The sequence below is a fragment of the Netta rufina genome (assembly GCF_964035555.1).
Source record: "Netta rufina genome assembly, chromosome: 2".
Lineage (NCBI taxonomy): Eukaryota > Metazoa > Chordata > Aves > Anseriformes > Anatidae > Netta > Netta rufina.
The window spans coordinates 123,037,206-123,057,937 of record NC_140124.1 but is presented as its reverse complement, the minus strand read 5'-3'; the positions used below and the strand labels follow the sequence as shown (position 1 = coordinate 123,057,937).

Genomic DNA, 20,732 nt, shown 5'->3' with positions numbered 1-20,732 from the left:
ACCAGGCATGGGGCTGACCTGCAAAGGAATAGGATTGGCAGGAGGTTTAGAACATCATTTCCTGCAATTTCATACTTTTTTACTTAGAACCACAATTGTAGCTTGCCATTTGTCTTCTTATGCAAGACAGGCTTTCTATACCACCTCCACTTGCTATTCCAATAAGCCAATAGCCAGAAATATATATTAAACTAAGCTCAGCTCTGAAGGAAAGAACGATCTATGGGCTTAAATTTAAGCAGCTTTTTTCACAGACTTTGGACCTAGCACGTTACAAGAAAGAAAGCCTTGGTTGGGAAAGGTGACTGCATTCCCTTGTTAACCAGCATTGCTGGTGCTGCATTTCAAACAAAACAATCTTTGTCTACATCACTGACAAAACCATGTTTCATAACGTGTTAACTCCTTCATATGCTGCTGAGATGGCATCTTCCTGTGTCAGCAAAACAGCGCCGGAGCTCCGGCACGTTCCCACTGGGTTTGGCTGGGTGAAGCATTCTCTCCCTGCACCTCGCTGGACTCAGCAGGCTGCCAGGCTGCAATACCTCGATGCACCTTTCCAAGAGCAATAACCCACCATCACGCCCAGCCGGGAGTGAGGCAAGTGCAGAACTGACAACGGGGCTATTCCTTGGCTTTTAGGCTTGTGTTTTCACACCTGTGACACTTCAGGATTTGTGCTCTGAGTCACGCAGTCACTGAGGTATGCTATCCTCATGTGAAGCAAGAAACCATCAAAGGGTGCCAGGAGAGACTCTTTCCACGTTACTAAATCCATTTTACCCTTCCAGTGGCAGCTCACACAACACAGAGTAATACAGTGTGTTGGATTTTTTTTTCCCAAAGGTTTACAAATCTTTTACAAAGATTTCACCTTTGTAAATATCATTTATTTATTTATTTATTTATTTATTTATTTATTTATTTTAACTAGGAGGTGATTCTGCAAGGCAGAAAGCAGAAACAGGTCCCCTCAGCATCAACAGGGTTTGGGCATCCGATCTCCCCATGAGTTCTTGCATCTTGTCCTGGATCAGCTCCCTTGCCCTGTTCCTGCAGTCCCTCTCCACTGTCAGGGAAGAGCTTTCTGCTGAGCGTGGCTCAGCCCTTGCCACATGCCTTTCAGAGGTTTCAGATTCAACACTTCATCGTGTTTGTCCATTGCTGTTAGGTAACTGCTGTTAAGCTGCTACCTGAGCTTTATCTTAGTCTTGGAGATCTCATGGGTAGGGCTTGTTTTTCACTTTACCTAGAATAACAAGCCCCAGCCCTCTGTTTGGGTCCCTAACAGCAATAAAGAATAACTGAAGTGTTTACCTCAGATTACATTAATCACATTAGGCCAATGCTGAGAGAGTGCTGAATACTTACACTTTGATTTATATTTTCCCTTGTGGTGTCGAGTGACATCAGATGATGCTTTTAATAAGCACCAGGAATTTTCACCAGGCCAGCTCATGAAGCGGGGAGGGAAGCACACCCTGCATGACTGATGGTTGGATTTGTTTTCCGCCTAAGTGAAGCCCAGGCTGGAGTTTACATGCCAGCTCTGTGGAGGTGCTGAGCAACCACAACTCCCACTGAAAAATCCATTTAGCACCCCTCAGCAGCTGGCACGCTGGAATTTGCGTGGATAAACAGTATAAGGATCTCGGGGTTTAGCAGATGAGTCGTAGCAAAGTTATAGGTGTTCAGCACTTTCAGCATTTGCTTCCTTAGGCACAAGCACTACTTAAATCCATATAGGGTTTGAGCAAAGGGTGTGGAGGGAGGAGAAGAGTGAGTAGACTGATTTTATCACAGACTTTTTATTGATTAGGGCCCAGCAGTTACCCTATTTATGGTGTAGGAATAACAGGCAGTCCAGTCCTTGTAGGTATTTGAAACATAATGACGTCCACACGCTGTTTTCTGTTCTGCCACTGCTAATCTCCATAGCCTTTAGGTACAAAGACTGGGACCCATATTACCAAGCTTTAGTCATCCAGAAGTGAGATATCTGGTCAGGCAAACTGCATTCATTCCCTCTAGTGGGAGTGATGAGAGAAAGGCACCACCAGAGGGTGATTTGTACCCTCCTACAAGAAGTGTCTGTAGCATGGGTTGCCTTCTGAAGGCACCCGGTTCTCCCTGCTGACTCCAGAGTCACTGTTGGTGACCAGGTTAGACTAGGTCTGGCTTTTAAATAATTACACAAGAAAGGTTCCACCCAAACACCTCAGAATATCACAAAACTGATAGAAACGATGAACTTTGATGGCACTATTTCTCTTACAAGATCAGTGCCTCTTTAATTTATGAGGCAAGGATAAAAGGTGCAGGGTCTTTGTGGTCTTCTTCAGTTTTGTTTTGTTTTGTTTTGTTTTGTTTTGTTTTGTTTTTATTATTATTTTTGATGATTTCTGATAAAGCAGGATCTGGAGAAACCAATTTTATAATGGACCTCTCAGAGGTTGTGTCACATCAGCTTGCAAGGAGATGTGAGAGCAATGATAGCTGAAATAGTTGTTTCCTATGGTGTTGTAGATCACCCAGCAGTATGTTTCATCTGGCTTGAACATGACTAAATGATCAGAATTTTGTTTAACTAGTCCAAAACTAAAAATGGTCACTGGCTTTATGCTGGTCATAGGAGAATATATTGTGCCTTTGCCAGCAAAGCAAAAAATTATACACATTTTCAAAAGTTCTCACATTTTTTGAACAAATATGGTCCTTCATAGTGATTTTGAAGTTGAAGACTACTACTAGTCAAAGACTTTGTGCCACCTGAGTATGGTATTTCTGACTTAGTGCTGAATTCTCCCAAACTGTATTTGCCACCTTGTGGAGCCCTGGTCTCAGTGCTGATGGTCACAAAGCGAAAGGTCTACATTTACACTGAAATTCATGAGGAGAGAATGCATGCGGCTTATTATATCAATATGCCCTAGAAAAGGGGTTTATTTCTTACAGCCATGTACATGGATACACTAGTTGGTTACAAGCAGCCCTCTTGTACAGCTATATCGAAGCTTGCTGGAGCAACAGCTTCCCAAACCAAAGAAGGTTCTGCCCTTTGGCTCCCCTCCACCCCCTCCTGCTTTCCCTCCATGTCCCACTGGCCATTTGCACTGCTGCAGCTGTTTGCAGGGCAGCACTAAGAATGGGAATGCCACTGGAATGACATCAATTTTTTGTTGTTGTTGTTTTTGAGTTGAAGAGTGATATTTTTAACCTGGACCATTTGAATGATTTGATTCCAACACAGCCCAACAAGCAGCTGCATCAGCACAACTGCCATGCCAGTGGTGGCATCTAGGCAGGAATAAGAAGCAGGGTCATTTGGCAAAAAAACTCGCATACTCCTAAACTACCTTTGATGCCAAAAAAGAAAAAAGAAAAAAGAAAAAAAAAAGAAAAAAATAAAGGATCTACACCCTTAAAGGTATGTGAGCTATGCAATGCCTTCACTGCCTCCTCTTGATACAGCACAATTGCAAGAGTGAATTTGTAAGAAAATATGGGTCTTGGAGGGAGAAGCAGTGAAAATATAAACTTAATTCTATGGTTTCTCTAGCCTCAGAAAAGGAGTAAGAAATTGAAGTTAATTCCCATATTTTTTTCTATCTTGTTTAGAAACAACCCCTAGTGTTGACAAGAACAGGCAAGATTAAAAAATGCTAGCTGGTCGCAAAGCCATCACAGAATCTGTAGGCTATGTTTGTCTGCCTCAAATGTCAAGTGTTATACTTCTGGCACTCAACACTTCCAGGCAGCGGAAACAAAGGGAGCACAACAGGTTATTTTTAAATGGTTTAAACTTTAGTTCAAGCATTTTGTTTTCATATTTTTAATGCAGTCTAGCTCCTTCAGCAAAACACCTGGCAGCTGTCACATATATCACAACAATACTCTTTCAGGCTAAGAGGCTGCTTATTTTGCATGGATCTTTTCTTTTTATTAGTAGGAACCAACAGAATGTTCTCTAAATAATTGCTACGATTACCTGCTACAAAAACACATATGGTGGCAGACAAAATAATATGCAAAGACATATTGCATATTATCGATGGAGACAAACTCCATCAATCACAGTACTAGCTATGTCACTTTCTTAACAGTGGTTGACAATGAATTTTAGAAGTCTATTGGGAGAAAATGTTTTATTTCAGTAGATTTTCCTTATATTACAATTAACAGGATGTGGCTAATGTGTCTATTGCAATGTCTCTTGCATAATGACCTGGTGATTTGGTGTCATTAAAGACACCAAATGTAGTTCAGAGGAAAACAGGCCAAATAACTTATTTGGTGTAGGATTTGCACATCTCCCATAGGATGCCAAGGTCCAGGCATTTGAACCAGTAGTGAAAACAGTTTTAGAGAATAGTATAAGGGGGGTGGCTTTCTTCTAGCTGGCAGTTGGGAAAAATGAATTCCCTTCTTCATGTAACCAATCTTTTTCATGACTCAAAAAAAAAAAAAAAGCCAGAAATAAGACACATTTTCAATATTTCACTCGTTGCTGCACCTTTCTGGAATTACTTTTTCTTGAGAGTAATTAACAACTGACCTGCATAAAAAGTAGTCCCACTAGTGACCAGGAAAATGAAGGAACCCCAAGATGGGAGTCTTACAGACGTGAATGTTAAGGCTCAGTCTTTCCTGGATTTATCCACACATCATTCTTTGTTGTTCTGATGGAGAAGTTTTTGAGGACCTCCTGATCAATGAGTCACCTATTCTAAACATAGCAATGAGCCACCTATTCTAAACACATAATTTCTGCTGTTTCCAGTCCTGCTGAACAACTGTCTAGCAAAGGAAGAATCATCTTGAGAGGCTGCAGGAGTAAGTGGCAAGCACTGGCCACCGGTGCCAGAAAGCTACTCTTGGCTACCAGCTCTCTCCTCTTCCTCCTACTCCTGCTTCATCAGATAAGTAGATATTACTTCACACCAACAAATTAAACATGAAGTAAAGACCTTCCAAGAATGTCTCTGTGGTACTAACCCATCTAAGCCATGTTAGAGAAACTTTGCTATTAACTTTCAGAGAAAAGGAGCAGATCTAGTAATGGTTTAACGTCACATTTGTCTCTTTCATATATTCTTTCCTTTGAGTAATGTGGATTGTTGTAAATTAAAGCTTTTTCTTCTTCTGAAAATGGTATTTTTGTAGAGCCAATGAATGAGACGCAGTGCCAGTTCAGACTCTGACTCACACCAGAGCTCCATTCACTGGATCAGATAACACAGCCAGCATAGCGGCGAGGTGTGTAGACACATAGCATGCTTTAGAAGTTGGAGCACTGCTTATTCTCACATCACGAGTGACTGACTTAGTTGGGTTGGTGTGAGTGAGTGTGGGGTGAGCTGTCCACAGCTCACATTCTCTGGGAGACAAAAATTACACTGATGGAGATGCAGGAAGAAAAGCTGCAATGTCAGCTCAAGCAACTGGTGGCCATTCCATAAAGTCACTGTGTAGCAGAAACAGAAAGTCTTTGCCACAGATAAAACACGTCTCCTTCCTTGCCTGTTGCATCTGCCCCTTTTCCTATGTGTGCTTGCTTTTCCATGTGTTTGGTTGCCCAAATCTCCTTAATTCAACCACAGCAACTGTATCTGGTAGCCAATAACTGTACTCCAGTCATGGTGCATTGCTCAGCTAGCAGCACGGTGACTGCCTGGGCAGATGTCTGTGGCATCTCATCGCAGTCTGTGCTCACCCATTATTAGCAATGCTGGCCTGCTCGCACAGTGCCTGGCCAACTTGTGTGCGAGATATTAAATCAACCTTCCTTCTGCCCATCTTGCACTGTTCGCAGGTGAAGTCTGCAGAAGCTGTGATAAATACTGCTCTTAAGGCCTCGGATTCAGTCACAGTTATTGACCTGGTTATTATTGGTGCAGGGCACAGACCACAGGCAGCTGTCACCAGAGCCAAGCTTGGAACTGACCTGCACCTGGGTGGACACAAATTCCATTAAAAAAAATCTGTTTATTTTATAAAATGAAATTACAAAATTGCACATAAATATAAAGATGAATGCATTTGAAAAAGTAAATCTGCTGCCGGTCATTGAAAAGCTCGCCCTTACCGAGGGAGGAAACAACAGCCACCTTTCCTCAGCAAGGCATTTTGTAATAGAGCAAATCAAACAACAAGTGTGTTTCATCATGAAAAATAGCCACTTCTTCTGTGAGCAGAAATGCTGAGCCAGGAGTGCTCTGAGAGACCAGGTCTGTTTATCAATCACCACCTCTGGTGGTTGAGATAGGCTCAGGCAGATTTTATAGGGTGCTCTCTAAATGAAAGAGAACAATAGGAAACTCGGATCACTTATTCTCCAGCGCTGTGAGATCCTCGTTCTCTGTTCAGTGAAAGGAGAAGTAGGCGTGACATCTATGTGGGACATCTAAAGCCTGGTTTGGATATCATGGCACCAATCTATCTCCATTGGACAGAAATCCAGGATAACAGGCTGTCTGAATTAGTCATTAGTCTCTTACTTAATGACTTGAAGATTATCCTAAAGATGTCAGGAATAAAAACCACCTGAGAAGGGATCTAAGAAAAATCGGCTCTGTGTTTGATATGGCCCTCTCCTTCTCTCTGTTTCTTTTTGGATGCACACCAGCCATCCACCCTGCCCCTCCGTGTCACTGTTGGGTGGGTGCCAGGAGGACTTTCACGACAGCTAGTCAGATAGGCTGGTGTTTAAATATTGATCCATCTGGGAGGGTTCAGAGACAGCAGGCACTGCTTTACGTGGCTGAGCTCACAGCTACACCGAAAGCCTGAGCTGTCTCCAGGTAGCGGGATGACAACCGACCAAATCTTTTACAAACAGGCGGCCTGTGTTGTTGTGACACAAATCAACCACAACATGATGTAAACCAGCAACTGCTCATCCATGATTAAGAAATACTTTTTGTTTACACTCCATTTTCCTTTCAAAATGCCCTAACAATGAACAGAGTGAGCAATGCTTTGAGGAAGAGGCTTAATGGAGGTTGAATTTGGTATTTAAATGATCTAGTTGCTGAAAGACAGCATCTAGGTGAGCCCGGCTTTGTATTAATTTAAACAGCAGAAATAATTTTGCCCATGCTGTCATTGTTGAGTCCTATTGCTTGTAATGGACTGAAAAATGAAATATACATAAATCAGATGGTACCTATGACTCACCAGACAAATCGCAGACCAGACTATTCAAGGTAAAACTTCAGGTGAAATATTTGCCACTCATATTAATTATGAGAAACTGTTGTCTGAAAGCTGGCCCTAATACATTGCCCTTACGACTCATCACTGAATCACTCAGATAATTCTCAGAAGCCAGGGAAAGTGAGGTGTTAAAAGAGGAGCAATCAAGACTTTCCTGATTTTCTCTGCATGTGTTCACTAAATTAAGGGAAAAAAAAATCTCACCTTAAGCACAAAGTCAAGATGCAAAATGGAAATTTACAAGCAGAATCTGCTTCCAACTAAATACCAGCCTGAGTGGCCTCAGACCTGAACATTACACCCGAGTCCCAGCTCAGTTAGCCAATTTACGAAGAAGCAAAAGCAGAATTTTGAAAATGGTAACTGAGGGTTTTGCATACAAGGTCTGCCCTATATTTTAGCTACAGGTTGAACACCTTTTTATTTTTTATTTTTTTTTTTCACACAGTGAAATTTAAGAGATATTTAGGAAGAAGCTTCAAAGAGAATTCAGCGGGGGCTTGTAGGCTAGCTGGTTCATGGGTCTTCTGCAAAAGGTTCAGCTTTGCTGACAGTAGATGACCCATTTTTCATTCAGTCAAACTGGGTGGATTTTTTAAAAGTGTACAAGCATGAACTCATCCATTTTTTTACCTAAGATACAGTCTGAGTGTATCCAGAGGTAGATGTTAAACACCAAGCTGCATTTTGCTCTCTGAACTCCCAGGCCTTCCACTAAGTACAGTTGTTCAAGGGAGCAGAGAGCTTTTGGAGCAGCAGCTGGCTTCCTGGGCTACCTCTGCTGCTGACACTCACTTCTTGTCCTGCTCTGGGGACAAGCTGTGGGGAAGCTTGTTCAGTTTACTGTGTTCAGTTTTGGGCCCCTCGCTACAAGAAGGACATCGAGGTGCTTGAGCGGGTGCAGAGAAGGGCGACGAAGCTGGTGAGGGGCCTGGAGAACAAGTCCTACGAGGAGCGGCTGAGGGAGCTGGGCTTGTTCAGCCTGGAGAAGAGGAGGCTCAGGGGTGACCTTATCGCTCTTTTTAGGTACCTCAAGGGAGGCTGTAGCGAGGTGGGGGTTGGCCTGTTCTCCCACGTGCCTGGTGACAGGACGAGGGGGAATGGGCTTAAGTTGAGCCAGGGGAGTTTTAGGTTAGATGTTAGGAAGAACTTCTTCACTGAAAGGGTTGTTAGACATTGGAACAGGCTGCCCAGGGAAGTGGTGGAGTCACCATCCCTGGAAGTCTTCAAAAGACGTTTAGATGTAGAGCTTAGGGATATGGTTTAGTGGAGGGCTGTTAGCGTTAGGTTGGAGGTTGGACTCGATGACCTTGAGGTCTCTTCCAACCTAGAAATTCTGTGATTCTGTGATTCTGTGAAGCTGTTTTGGGTGGGCCAGAGGGGAGAGAGACCCTTGCTTAGCATCACTCCCCCAAAATCCAGCCTTGCAAGGCTGTTCTCTCAAGCAAGCCCCCCTCTCTGTGGGAGATGTTGGATTTATGAGGGTGACTTAGCTTGTTTACCTGAGCAGAGTGGCAAGACTGAGTTTCCAGTTCACAGAAAAGAAAGGAAATGGATATTTGCACAGCCAGGCACTCATACCAGAGCAGCACTGCTCTAAAATGTAGATCCACACCTCTTAAAGAGTGATGGAGGAGCAGAGGCACACGAGCAGTGAACACAGCCTGATCTTAGGCTTATTTTCATTTTAAATTGTCTTATTTCGTCCATGTTGTCTGCATATTGACATGACAACCAATTGGCTAAAGCTTAGCTAAATACTGACCCCACTGGCATGTGATTTAAAGCTGTCTCGTGGAAAAAAGTATGAAGGATCACCAGCTGAAACTGAAGCGTTCAGCAGCAGGGCAAAGACAGCTACGGTACATGAATACAGAGAGGACCGTCCCTATGGTAATTTTGGCAGATGGCATAAGGTTGCAGGCAAGTAATAGAAAATTTTAAAACTAATGAAACAAGATTAACATAGGCCACTCTATTAGTATTTCTCCTCCCAAACAGCTCAGTCCTGATTATATTTTATATCCTCATGGAATTAAAGCACTGTACTTACTGGCAGCAAAGGGAAATTAGATCAGAATATTGTTTGTGTATGATTAACTTGCATTTCCTTCCAAACTGTGTGTGTGCGCCTGAGTCCTCCGGAACCACAGACAGACACTTCTTGATGGGAGATCTGAGCAACAGCCTATGGGGTTGCCCACTTTCTCTGGGGTGAGATAAACTGGATAACCAGAGACCTTGGTGAATACAACACTCTCACAAATGTACATGGTGTCACTGCGTGAGAGATGTTGCCTACAAAATTTGGAGTAGGAAAAAATGAACAGACTTTTCCTGATTTATGTATCCACTGCCTTCTATTTAATCAGACTTAAAAAATTTGAGCAGATATAAAGTCTTTGGGGATCTGCCCTCTGCCCCTGATAACACAAGAAGGTTTTGCTATACGATACCCATCCCTATTGATTTTGGAGTTCCTCTATTACAAGCTGAGGGACAGAGTGGTTCCAAATGTGAAGGTATATTTAATCATTACACATTCCTGGAAAGTGCTCCTACTGCTCTTGATGTGCATGGCTTTCTCCAGCTATCAGAGGTCTGCACAAGTGAACTAAAGGACAGAACTGAGGGTTGGCTTTTCAAGTTTGGTTTCCTGAAGCTGGGCATCAAGATGGGCTTGACAGCTGGGAGTATTGAGCATTTGTAGAAGAACAGATATTCAGCAGTCCTGAAAACCTGTCTTACTGCTAAGGGTAACTCAGTGTATATCTAAAAGTCAGATTTATGTGAGACTGAAGGTCCATGTCCCCTCCGGGTGCACAAGTCCAAGGGTTGGATGTTATGAGCATTTATAAAGCATACACACTATTCTTCACGTGTCTAATGCTTCACAACTATATGCCACTGAAAGCATCCTTCAGGTTAAATGAGCAGAAGGACACATGCCTGAGTCCTGAAATGCCAAGCACTTGAATGAGTTTCTTAAGTCTAACACACAAAAGGTGCACTTTTCTTCCTATCCCACTTAGCCTGTCTTCCGAGACCGAACACACGAAGACTATTTCAGACTGGATAAAGGTTTGCTTCACCTCCCTCTGTAACTTGTCACACACACCACCTCTAATCTTTCTTGTTGTTGTTTTGGACTCCGAGATCTGTTTCTCCTGTGCGCTGGGATGGGCTGCTTGTTAATGCCGGTGCCATCCTCCGCTAACACATGGCTCCCCACGGGGGCGAGGCAGCACATGGATCTATTCCTGCTCCCGGTGTCCCAATCATTCACCCCTGGCTGTCAGCCGCAGAGGCTCAGATTCACTGCACAACATCTCCCTAACTTCAGACGCTGAGCAGAGGCACCTGGGTTTAGAGCGATGTCACCTCAAACTCAGCAGGTGGATGTGAAGAGGGTGCCAAGAGTGCAGCAGCCGCCGGTAGAGAGATGCCTCTCTTCTTCCACAGAAGCAAGCCACAGAAGCAGCTTGCGGTGACCATGCCCCTGAATTCCTCGCTCCCTGGAGTGGGATGTGTCTGTAGTGTGGAGGTCCCTTTGTGTGAATCACCTCAAGCTGCCCCTTCTTAGACCAAGCAGGCTGTAAACCTGTGGGCTGCACCTCCTGCTGCCTGTCCTGACTGATAGACCCTTCTGTATGTTGGAGGGAATGACGCCGATACCATGGCTCACAGTGAAGTGAAGTGACCCTTCAATAAAGTAATTTGGGGTATTAAGAGGGAGAACTGACTCTGTGCTGCTCAAACACAAGGAAATCCCTATCAGTACATTCCACTGAAATAGCCTGAAAATAAATCATATGCTGCTTTTATGACAGTCATACAGATTTATATTATTATTATTATGATCATTATTATTCTAAATTATTATTATTATTTTTATTTCCAGTAGTTTTGTTATTTGGCTTTCAAACAGAAAGAGAAAAGGGCAGTGACCTGATATTTCACATGACAGATAAAGACACGTAAAGTGTCTAAACAGCCACCTCACCACACATGGGGAAGCAAATCATTTTTATGCAAATAGAGTCTGCGACCAAAATGTCTTTCTTCCTCACCTCCCTTCTATTTCATGATTAAATAAATCATAAAGCTGTCACTAGAGACCACACAAAAAGAGGTCTCAAATGGCTGAAATGAGAGCCTTCTGCATTGGTCTATTTTTAATTTCAAAAGGTATTTTGAATTAAAAAAGAAAGAGAGGGGAAAAAAAAGAGCATGATGCTATTCGCATGCCTGATTTCCCAGGAGTACAAGCAAGCTCTATGTCCTCTTGTAATAACATAACAAATTTTCAAAACCAAACACAAATAAATGAAAATTAAACGGTGCTCCGTAAATTTAATTGAGATTCACAGTGTCCGATGCTTTTCAAATTCAAATTACCACCAGACAGTGCAGCCTTTTGCATAACTTATGTAGATAAAGCACAGATGATAGCTTCTTTTTCCCTCTGTTTTTTTTTTTTTTTTATTATTTATTTTATTTTTTTTAAGGAGAGACTTCAGTCCTAGTGCTGGAATTTTTTCACATAAAAGCTGAATAGTAATTTACCATTTTTCACAGAGGCACCATATCATGTTGTGCAATGCTTAGAGTGCAGTACATAAAATAAGCAGGGAAAAACAAGCATTTTTGTGTTGAATAATAGACCAAAACTGTTTTTTTTTTCCCTGTCATTAGAGTGAATGCTCAAAGGTAACTACTGTTACTCTCTGTCAGAGGTCTTTGGTCTTCAGTAAACAAGATTAAATGCTCCAGTGATAACATAATTCTCTGCAGATCAGCCATATCGCTTTGGAAATTGAATATAAATATATAGCTTACCTACAGAGGGTGTGAATTTGGACCTGGAGGAAATAAATCATGAACCTTGTCTACAAAAAAGGAGCTACTCCAGAATAGAAGTTATGGAACAGATAAGGTCTAACTTACAGTTGTTCTGTTGTTTTCAGGACAACTTCACTGTGCAGTGAAGTTCCTAGTCCTTGATATTGTAGATATTTCAGCTCTAATTAGTGTGATGTAAGGAAAAAAGCCTTTGCCTACAGAAAAACATGTACTAATCATGCTTTTTGCTGTGCCTCAGTATAGAATGGACCTTCTTAGTTTGGATCTACCTGGGGACAAAAAAAGGGAAGAAAAAAAGAAAAAGAGTATTCACAGCCTGCCCTGGGATCCACATTTTGGAAGCAGCCCCTCAATTTATGACATGCCCGCTAAAAACCCGGGGGTGCAAAATCCAGCCCTAGCTTGCTCAGCTTTATTGCTATGAAAAGCCCATTTTCAAGACATTTTTTTTTAAGCGCAGATACTTAAAAGCACACGCACAGCCTTGGGTGGTATCTGTGCGATGGTAGTCCCATCTAGTGTGTCTGGTGAGATTTAGCAGTGCTGTCATCTTCCACCCCATGTCACCGCAGGCTTGGGGCACCTCCTTCCTTCTAGTGAGCCCTGCTGTGGGCACCACTTAGCTCATTTTTGGTGTTTTTTTTTTTTTTCTTCTGGGGGAGGGAGCTGCTATGTTGTGATTCACTGATGAAAGCACCGCTCATAAGCAGTGCCCTCGAGCCCATAACTATGTCGCTGCATCCTTTAGGGGTAGTTATAGGGAGTGTTTGTAACCAAACAACCGTGGATGCTTCGAGAAAGTTGGGCTCATCCCTCATAGTGTGGGGATGTGTTTCAGGGCCACGTTGGATGGCTTGGGCTCTGCTTCCCAGAGGGGACAGGTTGCCTCCCGGTGCAGGGTTATTTGGTGGAATTTTCTTCCTGATGTTTACCCCTCTAGTGAAAACCATCACCCTCCAGATTTTACTCCATGATTGTTTGGATTTAACAAGCTCAGCTCGTCACACCTCACATCAAACCTCAGGGTCTCTATCCTGCTGGCCAACTGAACAGCAACTGAAATAAAAGCCCATGGACCTGCGGAAGTAAATTTCCCTGTCCATTTTGAACCGGGGGGATGCAATGTTTAACCATGCAGGAGTAAGCCGAAGGGTGGCGTTCTGAAGGTGAGAGGAAGGAATGTTTTAGGCAGCTTGACTTGTGAACCAGCATGATGTTTTTGGATGGGGGGAAACAAAAAAGGGAAAACTTCCTTTAAGACCATATAGGAACATCACCAGAGACACTATTTGAACTGTTAGTTAATGGTAAAATGAAATATTTCCTACCCATGAAAGAACAAATGTATTGAATCAGATTCCAAAGATGATGTAGTATGATTAGAAATGCCAAAAGTGATATGCAGAATGCTAACTCCTGTGAGAAAATAAGAAGAATGCTTCACCAGCATTGTCATAACACGAACTCGTCATTACCACTACGCTCGGTGAAAAGCTCTGTTTCCACAACACTTTTCCACGACATTCTTTAAATGGAGCAAGGGAGTAAAAACAGTGTTGTAAGGAACATCAGCCAGGATTTTTGAAAAATCAGCCTGTTTGCCATTGGAGAGTGGGTTGTGTCAAAGTCACATGCAGGAAGGAAACAAAGTTCACATACTGAAAAATGACCAGTGGCACGCGGCAAGGCCATTTTGCTCACGATGCAGACTCATTTCAGCTCAGATCCATAGCTCTGATGTGGCATCATTCCTCCACCCCGCCTACCTTGGTCTCTCCAGCTTTCCTGTTCTTCAGCACACTCTGCACCCTTCAGCTCCCCATGCTTTCCCATTCCTCCCCTTGCCTCCAGCCCTGGGACAATCCCATTCCCAATTCTTTCTTCCCCTATCCCCAGAACCATGCACTACTCTTTTCAACCTCCTCCTCCTCCCAAAATGTCAGTGTCACTCCTGAGCCTATAAAATATCAAGACACAGCACCCACAGGTCCACACAACCCCAGGCACTGGCAACACTTGCCTGTTTTCGCTCCCTGTACCCAGCCATGAAGAGCTGGGTACAACAGAGCAGCTATGATGTGACTGGAAACCACATTTCAGAAGTTTGGCCACACCAAACATTAGTTTTGCTCCTCTATTTGTTGCTGGTAAATTAAGCCCCCAAGGAAGCAGCCTGGAATCAGGCAAACTCAGTAAGGATTTTACCTGCCTATGGTGAGGCTTGGGTGCCCATTCATTAGTGGAACTGATATAAAGAAACAGCAGCAAAAGATTTCATTGTGAATTTACCTGCCTTTGCCAGCTCATTTGGAATATACTTAAGAAGACAAGGTCATAGAGGATTTGATAAATTTAATATATATATGTATATATGCATGTATATTCCATATTCATATCAAACCCTGCCTTGAAAAATAACTGCTGGAATTTGTGGGTCAATTTTTTCTCTTGTTATGACTGAAGTCACTGAGAATCCTCCCACCAAATTCAAGTGTCTGCATGAAGCCTTCAGCCAACAGTTAAGTGTCCCTTTTATCACATCTGTATGAAGCCCTTCTTCTAACTTCTTGCCCACCACATGATGATTTATTATTGCAGAGCTGCTCATGTATGCTGAATGGTCAACTTATCTTTTGAGGAAACAGCACTGAAATATTTACTACCCACTTGTGCTTTTCCACATGCACACACGTACTCTCCTCCTGTCACATATGTACAGGTAATATCTTTGTTAAATCAGACAGCTTGAGCCTGATGTCTGCAAATCAGGACAGTCTGATTTGGAGTGCTGCTAATGGGCTGGTTGTCACCCACTAGAGCAGGAGCAGGTGTGATGTGCAAATACTTCACACACAGTCTCCTCATCTCTGCTTCTTTAGTCTTTGACCCATGCAAAGTTCACACACATTTGCAGAAGAAAGAATATTCAAATTCAGGTTATGCCAACTCTAACATTGCCATTTTAAGGGAAATAGCCTCTCATACCTTATGACATTAATCTCTGTAATCTCATCATGCTGCTGGTAGTCCAGCACAGACCTGGAATATGTTACCATGATGCTCTCCTTTAATCAAGTCACAAGGAGGAAACCCTCTGCAACAGATCTGAACCCAGTAAATCACACTGCTTACTGCTTGGCCACCAAGCACACTAGGAAGCACCAGTTATTTGCATGGTTTTGTGTACACAGGAAAAAGCTGTACACTCCAGTTGCAGCCACCAAGCTGCAAAAGGCAAAGCCAAGCTGCAGCTGCTTGGTGTACACGTGATGTGCACAGGCTTTCAACAGGTGATGAGAATAATCTCATGCATGGGATCTGTCTGCTGCTAACACATGCAAACTTCTGATGGGCAGAGGCATCACAGCCTTTCTGACAGCTCCTGAGCGTGTGTGCAAGCAACTCAGGTTAGGTGCACTGGCAGCTAAGCACAAACAACTGCTGGCATGCTCTTCTGAAGCTGACAATCAGCCTGTCACATATTCCAATCATCCGTAAACCCAGGGGACCGGCCAAGATGACGATTTAGCCTGCTTCCATATTTCTCAGATTATTCTTTAGCATGCAGAGGAAAATTAAGCCAGGTTTTCCTCAACAACTGCTGCACGCCACAACCCTCTGGGGTGAGCGCGGTGGCACTGACCTTGGACGTCGCTGCAGTGGCATTACTTTCCTTACCGCTCCCCGGCGCGCTTTCCTCCAATGCTGCCGCTTCCGGGGCTTCTGCCTTCTTTTCACTTGTTTCCAGAGAAACGGGAGCCCCTACTTTCCCCAGCCCGCTCCCGGAGGTTGAGCTCGGGCTGCTTGCTTGCCGCGGCTGAGCCTTATACCAGCTAGGGTAAAACAAGGGGTCGACGGTTTCTGCCGCGGGTGGCACTGGACTGTCAGACTCTGCAGTCTGTTGAGAGCCACTTGGTGTCACAACCTCATCCTTAATCAGGACAGATAAAGAGAAGAAGAAGAAGCAGAGTGCACCGCGTTACCTTCCTGCCGTAGCCAACGTTTCTCTGCATGCCGTGTTTGTTATATCTCACTGCAAGGAATGTATTTGCCCTAATATGAGGTCCAAAAGAATTACAGTCAAAATGTACAGCAAAAGCAACTAACATTTGAATAACACAAAGAATATAAGTTACCAGAAGAATAAAACAGGAGGGCAGAATTAGCAGGGAAGGGGACCCTGACTGAGAAAGGAGTGGGCAAGCTGTTCCTTAGTCCATATTGTTGTATTTTTGGGGCCCATTTTAAACCCATTTCTAAGTCAGAAATAACTCTCTGGAAGTCACCTGAGGCACACGGTGTTAATAATGGGCATTGGAGGAGAAGGAGGCCCCGTGTTTCAAATATACTGTCCAGTGAAACTCCAGTAAAGGGATAGAGCTGCCTGCCAAATTACAGGTGTTTGATTAGTTACTGTATTTCATTCCATACACAGATAAAGACACAACCAGATCCCAAAACTATAAGAAATCCTGCATAAGAGCCTCATGAACTGTCACCAGCCATGAAGAACAGGTAAGATACCTTTGAATGGTGTTTTGGGTTGAGAGCAATGCATTTGCCAACAAAACTGTTGACATGAACAGTCAGATAAGGAGAATACAAAGACAGTGGACAGAAATGTTTGCCCACCAGCCTTGCTATCAATACACTGACCAATTTCAGTCACATTTTGCTGAGAAGAGGAGCAGTCGGATGAACTGCACCTCTCTACTTGCACCAAGCTCTTGGGCTCGCTCGCATTATACCTGCTATCACAGCTGCATTTCTGCTTTGCCTTTCTCACACCAGAAGGCAAAAGCTGAGATACAGGTATCCCACACACTGCAACGCACATGCCACGGCGTAATGCACATCTGACCAAGTCATGATGGCATTTCACAATTGCTGCAGCAGTATGCCATACACTTTCCATTTTAGCCTTAGAAGTGAGGGACTTGACATTAGTGGTCAGGCTTTCTTAAGTCTAATTCTTGTTTGATTGTAAAAGTACATCTGTTATGCTACAGAAGTTTAGTTGAATCAGTGCAAATCTTCAGAAGACAAACTTTGGTTAAATCGATAAAACCTGACTTAAGAGCATCTTCACACAACTGGTGCAAACCCATGTATGCTCTTAAATCAAAGCAAGACTCAATCTATAGTATTTATTTTCCTTCATTTTATGTGGAACACTTGCAGTAGTCAACAATTCACCAATTCCTCTCTTGTTTTTACACTGACCTCTCCAAAAATCATCAGAGCTGTCTCTAGCCACTCAGCAACTTCACTGGGCAAATTGCATAAGAGCAGAATCTGCTAAATTAGTTGTATCTATGGGCAGCTAAAGTAGCACATGAAGTATATTTTTTATATAGTCTTTTAGAATATGCAGCAATTATTGCCTCATTCTAATCGCGTTCCTTAAGAAAAAATGCTGGCCTAAATTATTCACACTCTGAATCTGCTTGCTGCCAGGTTGTAACGTTGATAGGCTAAAAGCAGTTCCCTTTTCTGCTTGGTGTGTGATATCCCTTCATCCACTTAGACGATAGTTCTAGGATGACCAGAGCAGAAGAAGGTAAGTGCCATTCCCAGTAAACAAGATTAGAGGTATGATCTAAAAACTGCTGGTGGAAAGCTCACAGAATCCACTGGGAATGCCAAATTCTCTTAGTATAAATATTTTAGCAACCATTTCATTTATAACAGTTAGTCTGAGTTAAAACACAGGACACAGCAAGCAGAACATCCATTATTATATGCTTAACTCCCAAATTGAATCTCTTTTATTTATATCTTATGTATCCCATATATATTCTGGTTTATAAAGCAAGGCAATTATTTGCCCATCAAGCGATCTTTACGCAGGACCGGGTACAGTCATGTGCATCTGTGAAAGGGCAAGAAGCAGCTTTGCTCTCCAGTGCCTGGACTCTCTTAGCCTTGCTCCTGAGACACGGTGCCCACGGGCTGCAGGTGAGGGTTTTCTGGCTCTGCCAGACAGCTCAGCAGAGCTGGCAGGGCAGCGGGGCAGCGGGGGCAGTTACCTGGCCAGCTGGGGGGGCAGGCTGTGGTGCTGGGGCAGGTTCAGCTGGGGGCTCGCCTGCTGCGCTCTGTGGTTCAGGATCCTGCTGAGGTGGCTGTGATGCTCTCTCAGCCCCTTCCTCCTCCTCCTTCTCTTCTTCCTCCTCTTCCTCTCCTGATGACTCTGTGTGGACTTCATCCAAATCTTCCCCATCCACCGTCTCCTCCTCTTCCTCTTCCACCTCCTCCTCTAAGGGGACAAGTATAAAAGGAGCACCACGTGAAGATTACTACAGTCTCTGTGTAATGGAAAGGCCATTTACAGTTGCACAGCAAAGCTACTGATGATCCACCTCCCTGGCAGACGTGAGGAGCCTGCACGGGGCACAAGCAGGAGTATCAAAACAGGGAGGACACCAAATGCACATGCTTTAAAGTCTTAAGTTAGCCCTTCCCATGGGAGGGAGGGCAGAAAGGCTTGTTGTCCTCAGTTATCCTCATCAGGGATTTGCAGTATGGACCTGCAGTCTCATGAGAGGATAACTGGTCTGGCACAATCTACCAGACTAAAAGTCTCTCTTGCAATTTTATTTGTTTTAAACACTGAGGCCATACTGAATTTTACCAGGTCAGTGTTTTGCAATACTTACCTGTGGAGGCCTAGGGTACCAACCTCCCTAAAACCAGACTGTCAGACTTGATCAAACCATAGGCTGTACATCCTACAACACATCCTGTTGTCAGCATTCGTGGTTGCTCCCTCATTTCCAGAAGGAACTCTATAACAATGTGTTTTGTTTTGCATACTCATGGTATTCATCCAGACAAACATCGGATACTGTTCAGAGCCATCCTGGTAGTTCAGAGAAATAAACCTAGATGGATGCATTAATCTACAAATTGACTGCACTTTTTGCACTGTCTGTGGTTCTGCCTGAGACCATAGAAGGAATGCAGATCTGCAAATCAAATAACACTCTTGTAATGGAGAAATATGCCTGCAGGCAAACATTCTCCTACAAGCAGAGTGTTAAATCTCTGCTTCCACACCCCCTGCATGCAGAGGACCTCACTGACTGTAGCAGGACTGAAGTCCTGATTGCCAAGGCTTTACTAATGCCTTGTCCCCAGGAGGTGGGTGTCACATTCCCAGTCTCATGGTAGGGTGCACGAGGTCATGGTCTTGGCAAGTGCACGCAGGTGGCAAGTGCACACAGCTGTGGCTGATCACAGGGACAAACCGGGCATGAGGCTGCGAGCAGGGACTGCCCCTCACAGCACAAATCCCTGCAAGTTCACAGCCCTGTGAGACAGCATCTGATCCTCTGCTGCTGACTGGTGCCATGGCTGGTGTCCTGCTACATGGACCCAAGTCCCGAGTAGAGTTAGTCCACGGGTCCCATCTTACAGACCAAGACCTGCAGCAGGCATATAGGGTCTCTTGTAGGGACCAGCCACATGCTCTGAAGTTAGTGTAAGTTGTGGCATGGGAGTAAGTGATAGGTGCCAGCGGAATGAGTCTCAGGCATATGCATGAAACTTAACTGGGCTGACAGAGGTAAATGTGGATGTATTAGCAGAACCCTGAGCCAGCAAGAAAATCAGAGATATCCAGATGACCATTAGTAGAAGAGATGAGAACTCTCCTCTTTTAATAGGAGAGTGCTTATTTGAAACACTCGTGTCCATTAATTTCTTGTGGCTTACCCTGTAAGGTAAAGCATAGATGAGCCTGGGCTTCAGGCTGCCTTGTCAAATGTAGGATTGCAACTTTGCTTAAGCACATAGACGTATTAAGCATGTCATGATGTCGCAACAAGTGACATCACAAAATGTTAAATATATGAAAGATGATGACAATTTTTGCTTACTTCTATAACTCTGTGATTTTGAATTTTGATCACATTTCTGTTACATTTCTCTGTTAGAACAAACATGTATGTCTTTTCTAAAGAAAGGAGTATTTTTAGTAGTAAATTTTCTATTTCTTTAATGACTTTCTATAGCAGGCAGGCCATACAATAATAGCATCTTTTAGGGGGAAAAAAGTACTTTATAGACTGAAATAAAAGCTTAATGTTGTGGTCCCTTCACATGAGGAAGCAGTAAAGATCATGCTCTTAGGAAAATCTTGAGGCAACATAATAGGTAACATTAAGGATGTTGACAGGTTATGCGATTTCTAACTGATGGATATTTGGTTTTGATTATAATTGAAACAAAATGGTCTAATTAACCTTGGGATGGACAGAAATATCTGACTCAAGTTTTCCTGCTCTGTATCATCATGTAAATTACACACAATTGCTATGTAAGAAAGCAATTTAGGTGAAATAAATGACTTACCTCTGTCAAAATCAATTTCTCTTATTATCTTTTCTTCTCTACTGAGGTTCACGGTGAACTGGTTCATATTTTCATACCCATCCTCTATTTTTTCCATTTGAAATCCTTTAGATGCTTCAGTAATTCTAAAACAGAGAGATTGGTTGTTTGCATTTGCAAATAAATTTCCAATTTGTAATTCATTATAAAGATCAAGTGTCATAAGTTTAAATACTTACTTTTGTAGCAATGTTTTGGCATTCTGTGAAAACAAAAAGGAAATAATGGACTTCTTAAATGGTTCCATTTTCTGAGAGACTTTA

At 43.2% G+C, this 20,732-nt stretch overlaps 1 protein-coding gene across 2 annotated transcripts in view; it reads right to left on the bottom strand.

Moving 5' to 3' along the window:
* Positions 1–20,732, bottom strand: part of TRIM55 (tripartite motif containing 55) — a 40,980-nt gene that overhangs the window by 4,010 nt on the left and 16,238 nt on the right. Inside the window, exons 6-10 of one of the 2 annotated variants that reach the window (XM_084282275.1) lie at positions 20,649–20,671; positions 20,431–20,555; positions 18,108–18,334; positions 15,722–16,009; positions 10,828–13,494 (exon numbers count right to left, since the gene is read on the bottom strand). In XM_084282275.1, coding sequence (XP_084138401.1) covers positions 13,333–13,494; positions 15,722–16,009; positions 18,108–18,334; positions 20,431–20,555; positions 20,649–20,671 — 825 coding nt within the window. In that variant the 3' untranslated portion in view covers positions 10,828–13,332. Of the gene's footprint in view, positions 1–10,827; positions 13,495–15,721; positions 16,010–18,107; positions 18,335–20,430; positions 20,556–20,648; positions 20,672–20,732 lie in introns of those variants that run through there. The other variant, XM_084282274.1, reaches the window with a different exon arrangement.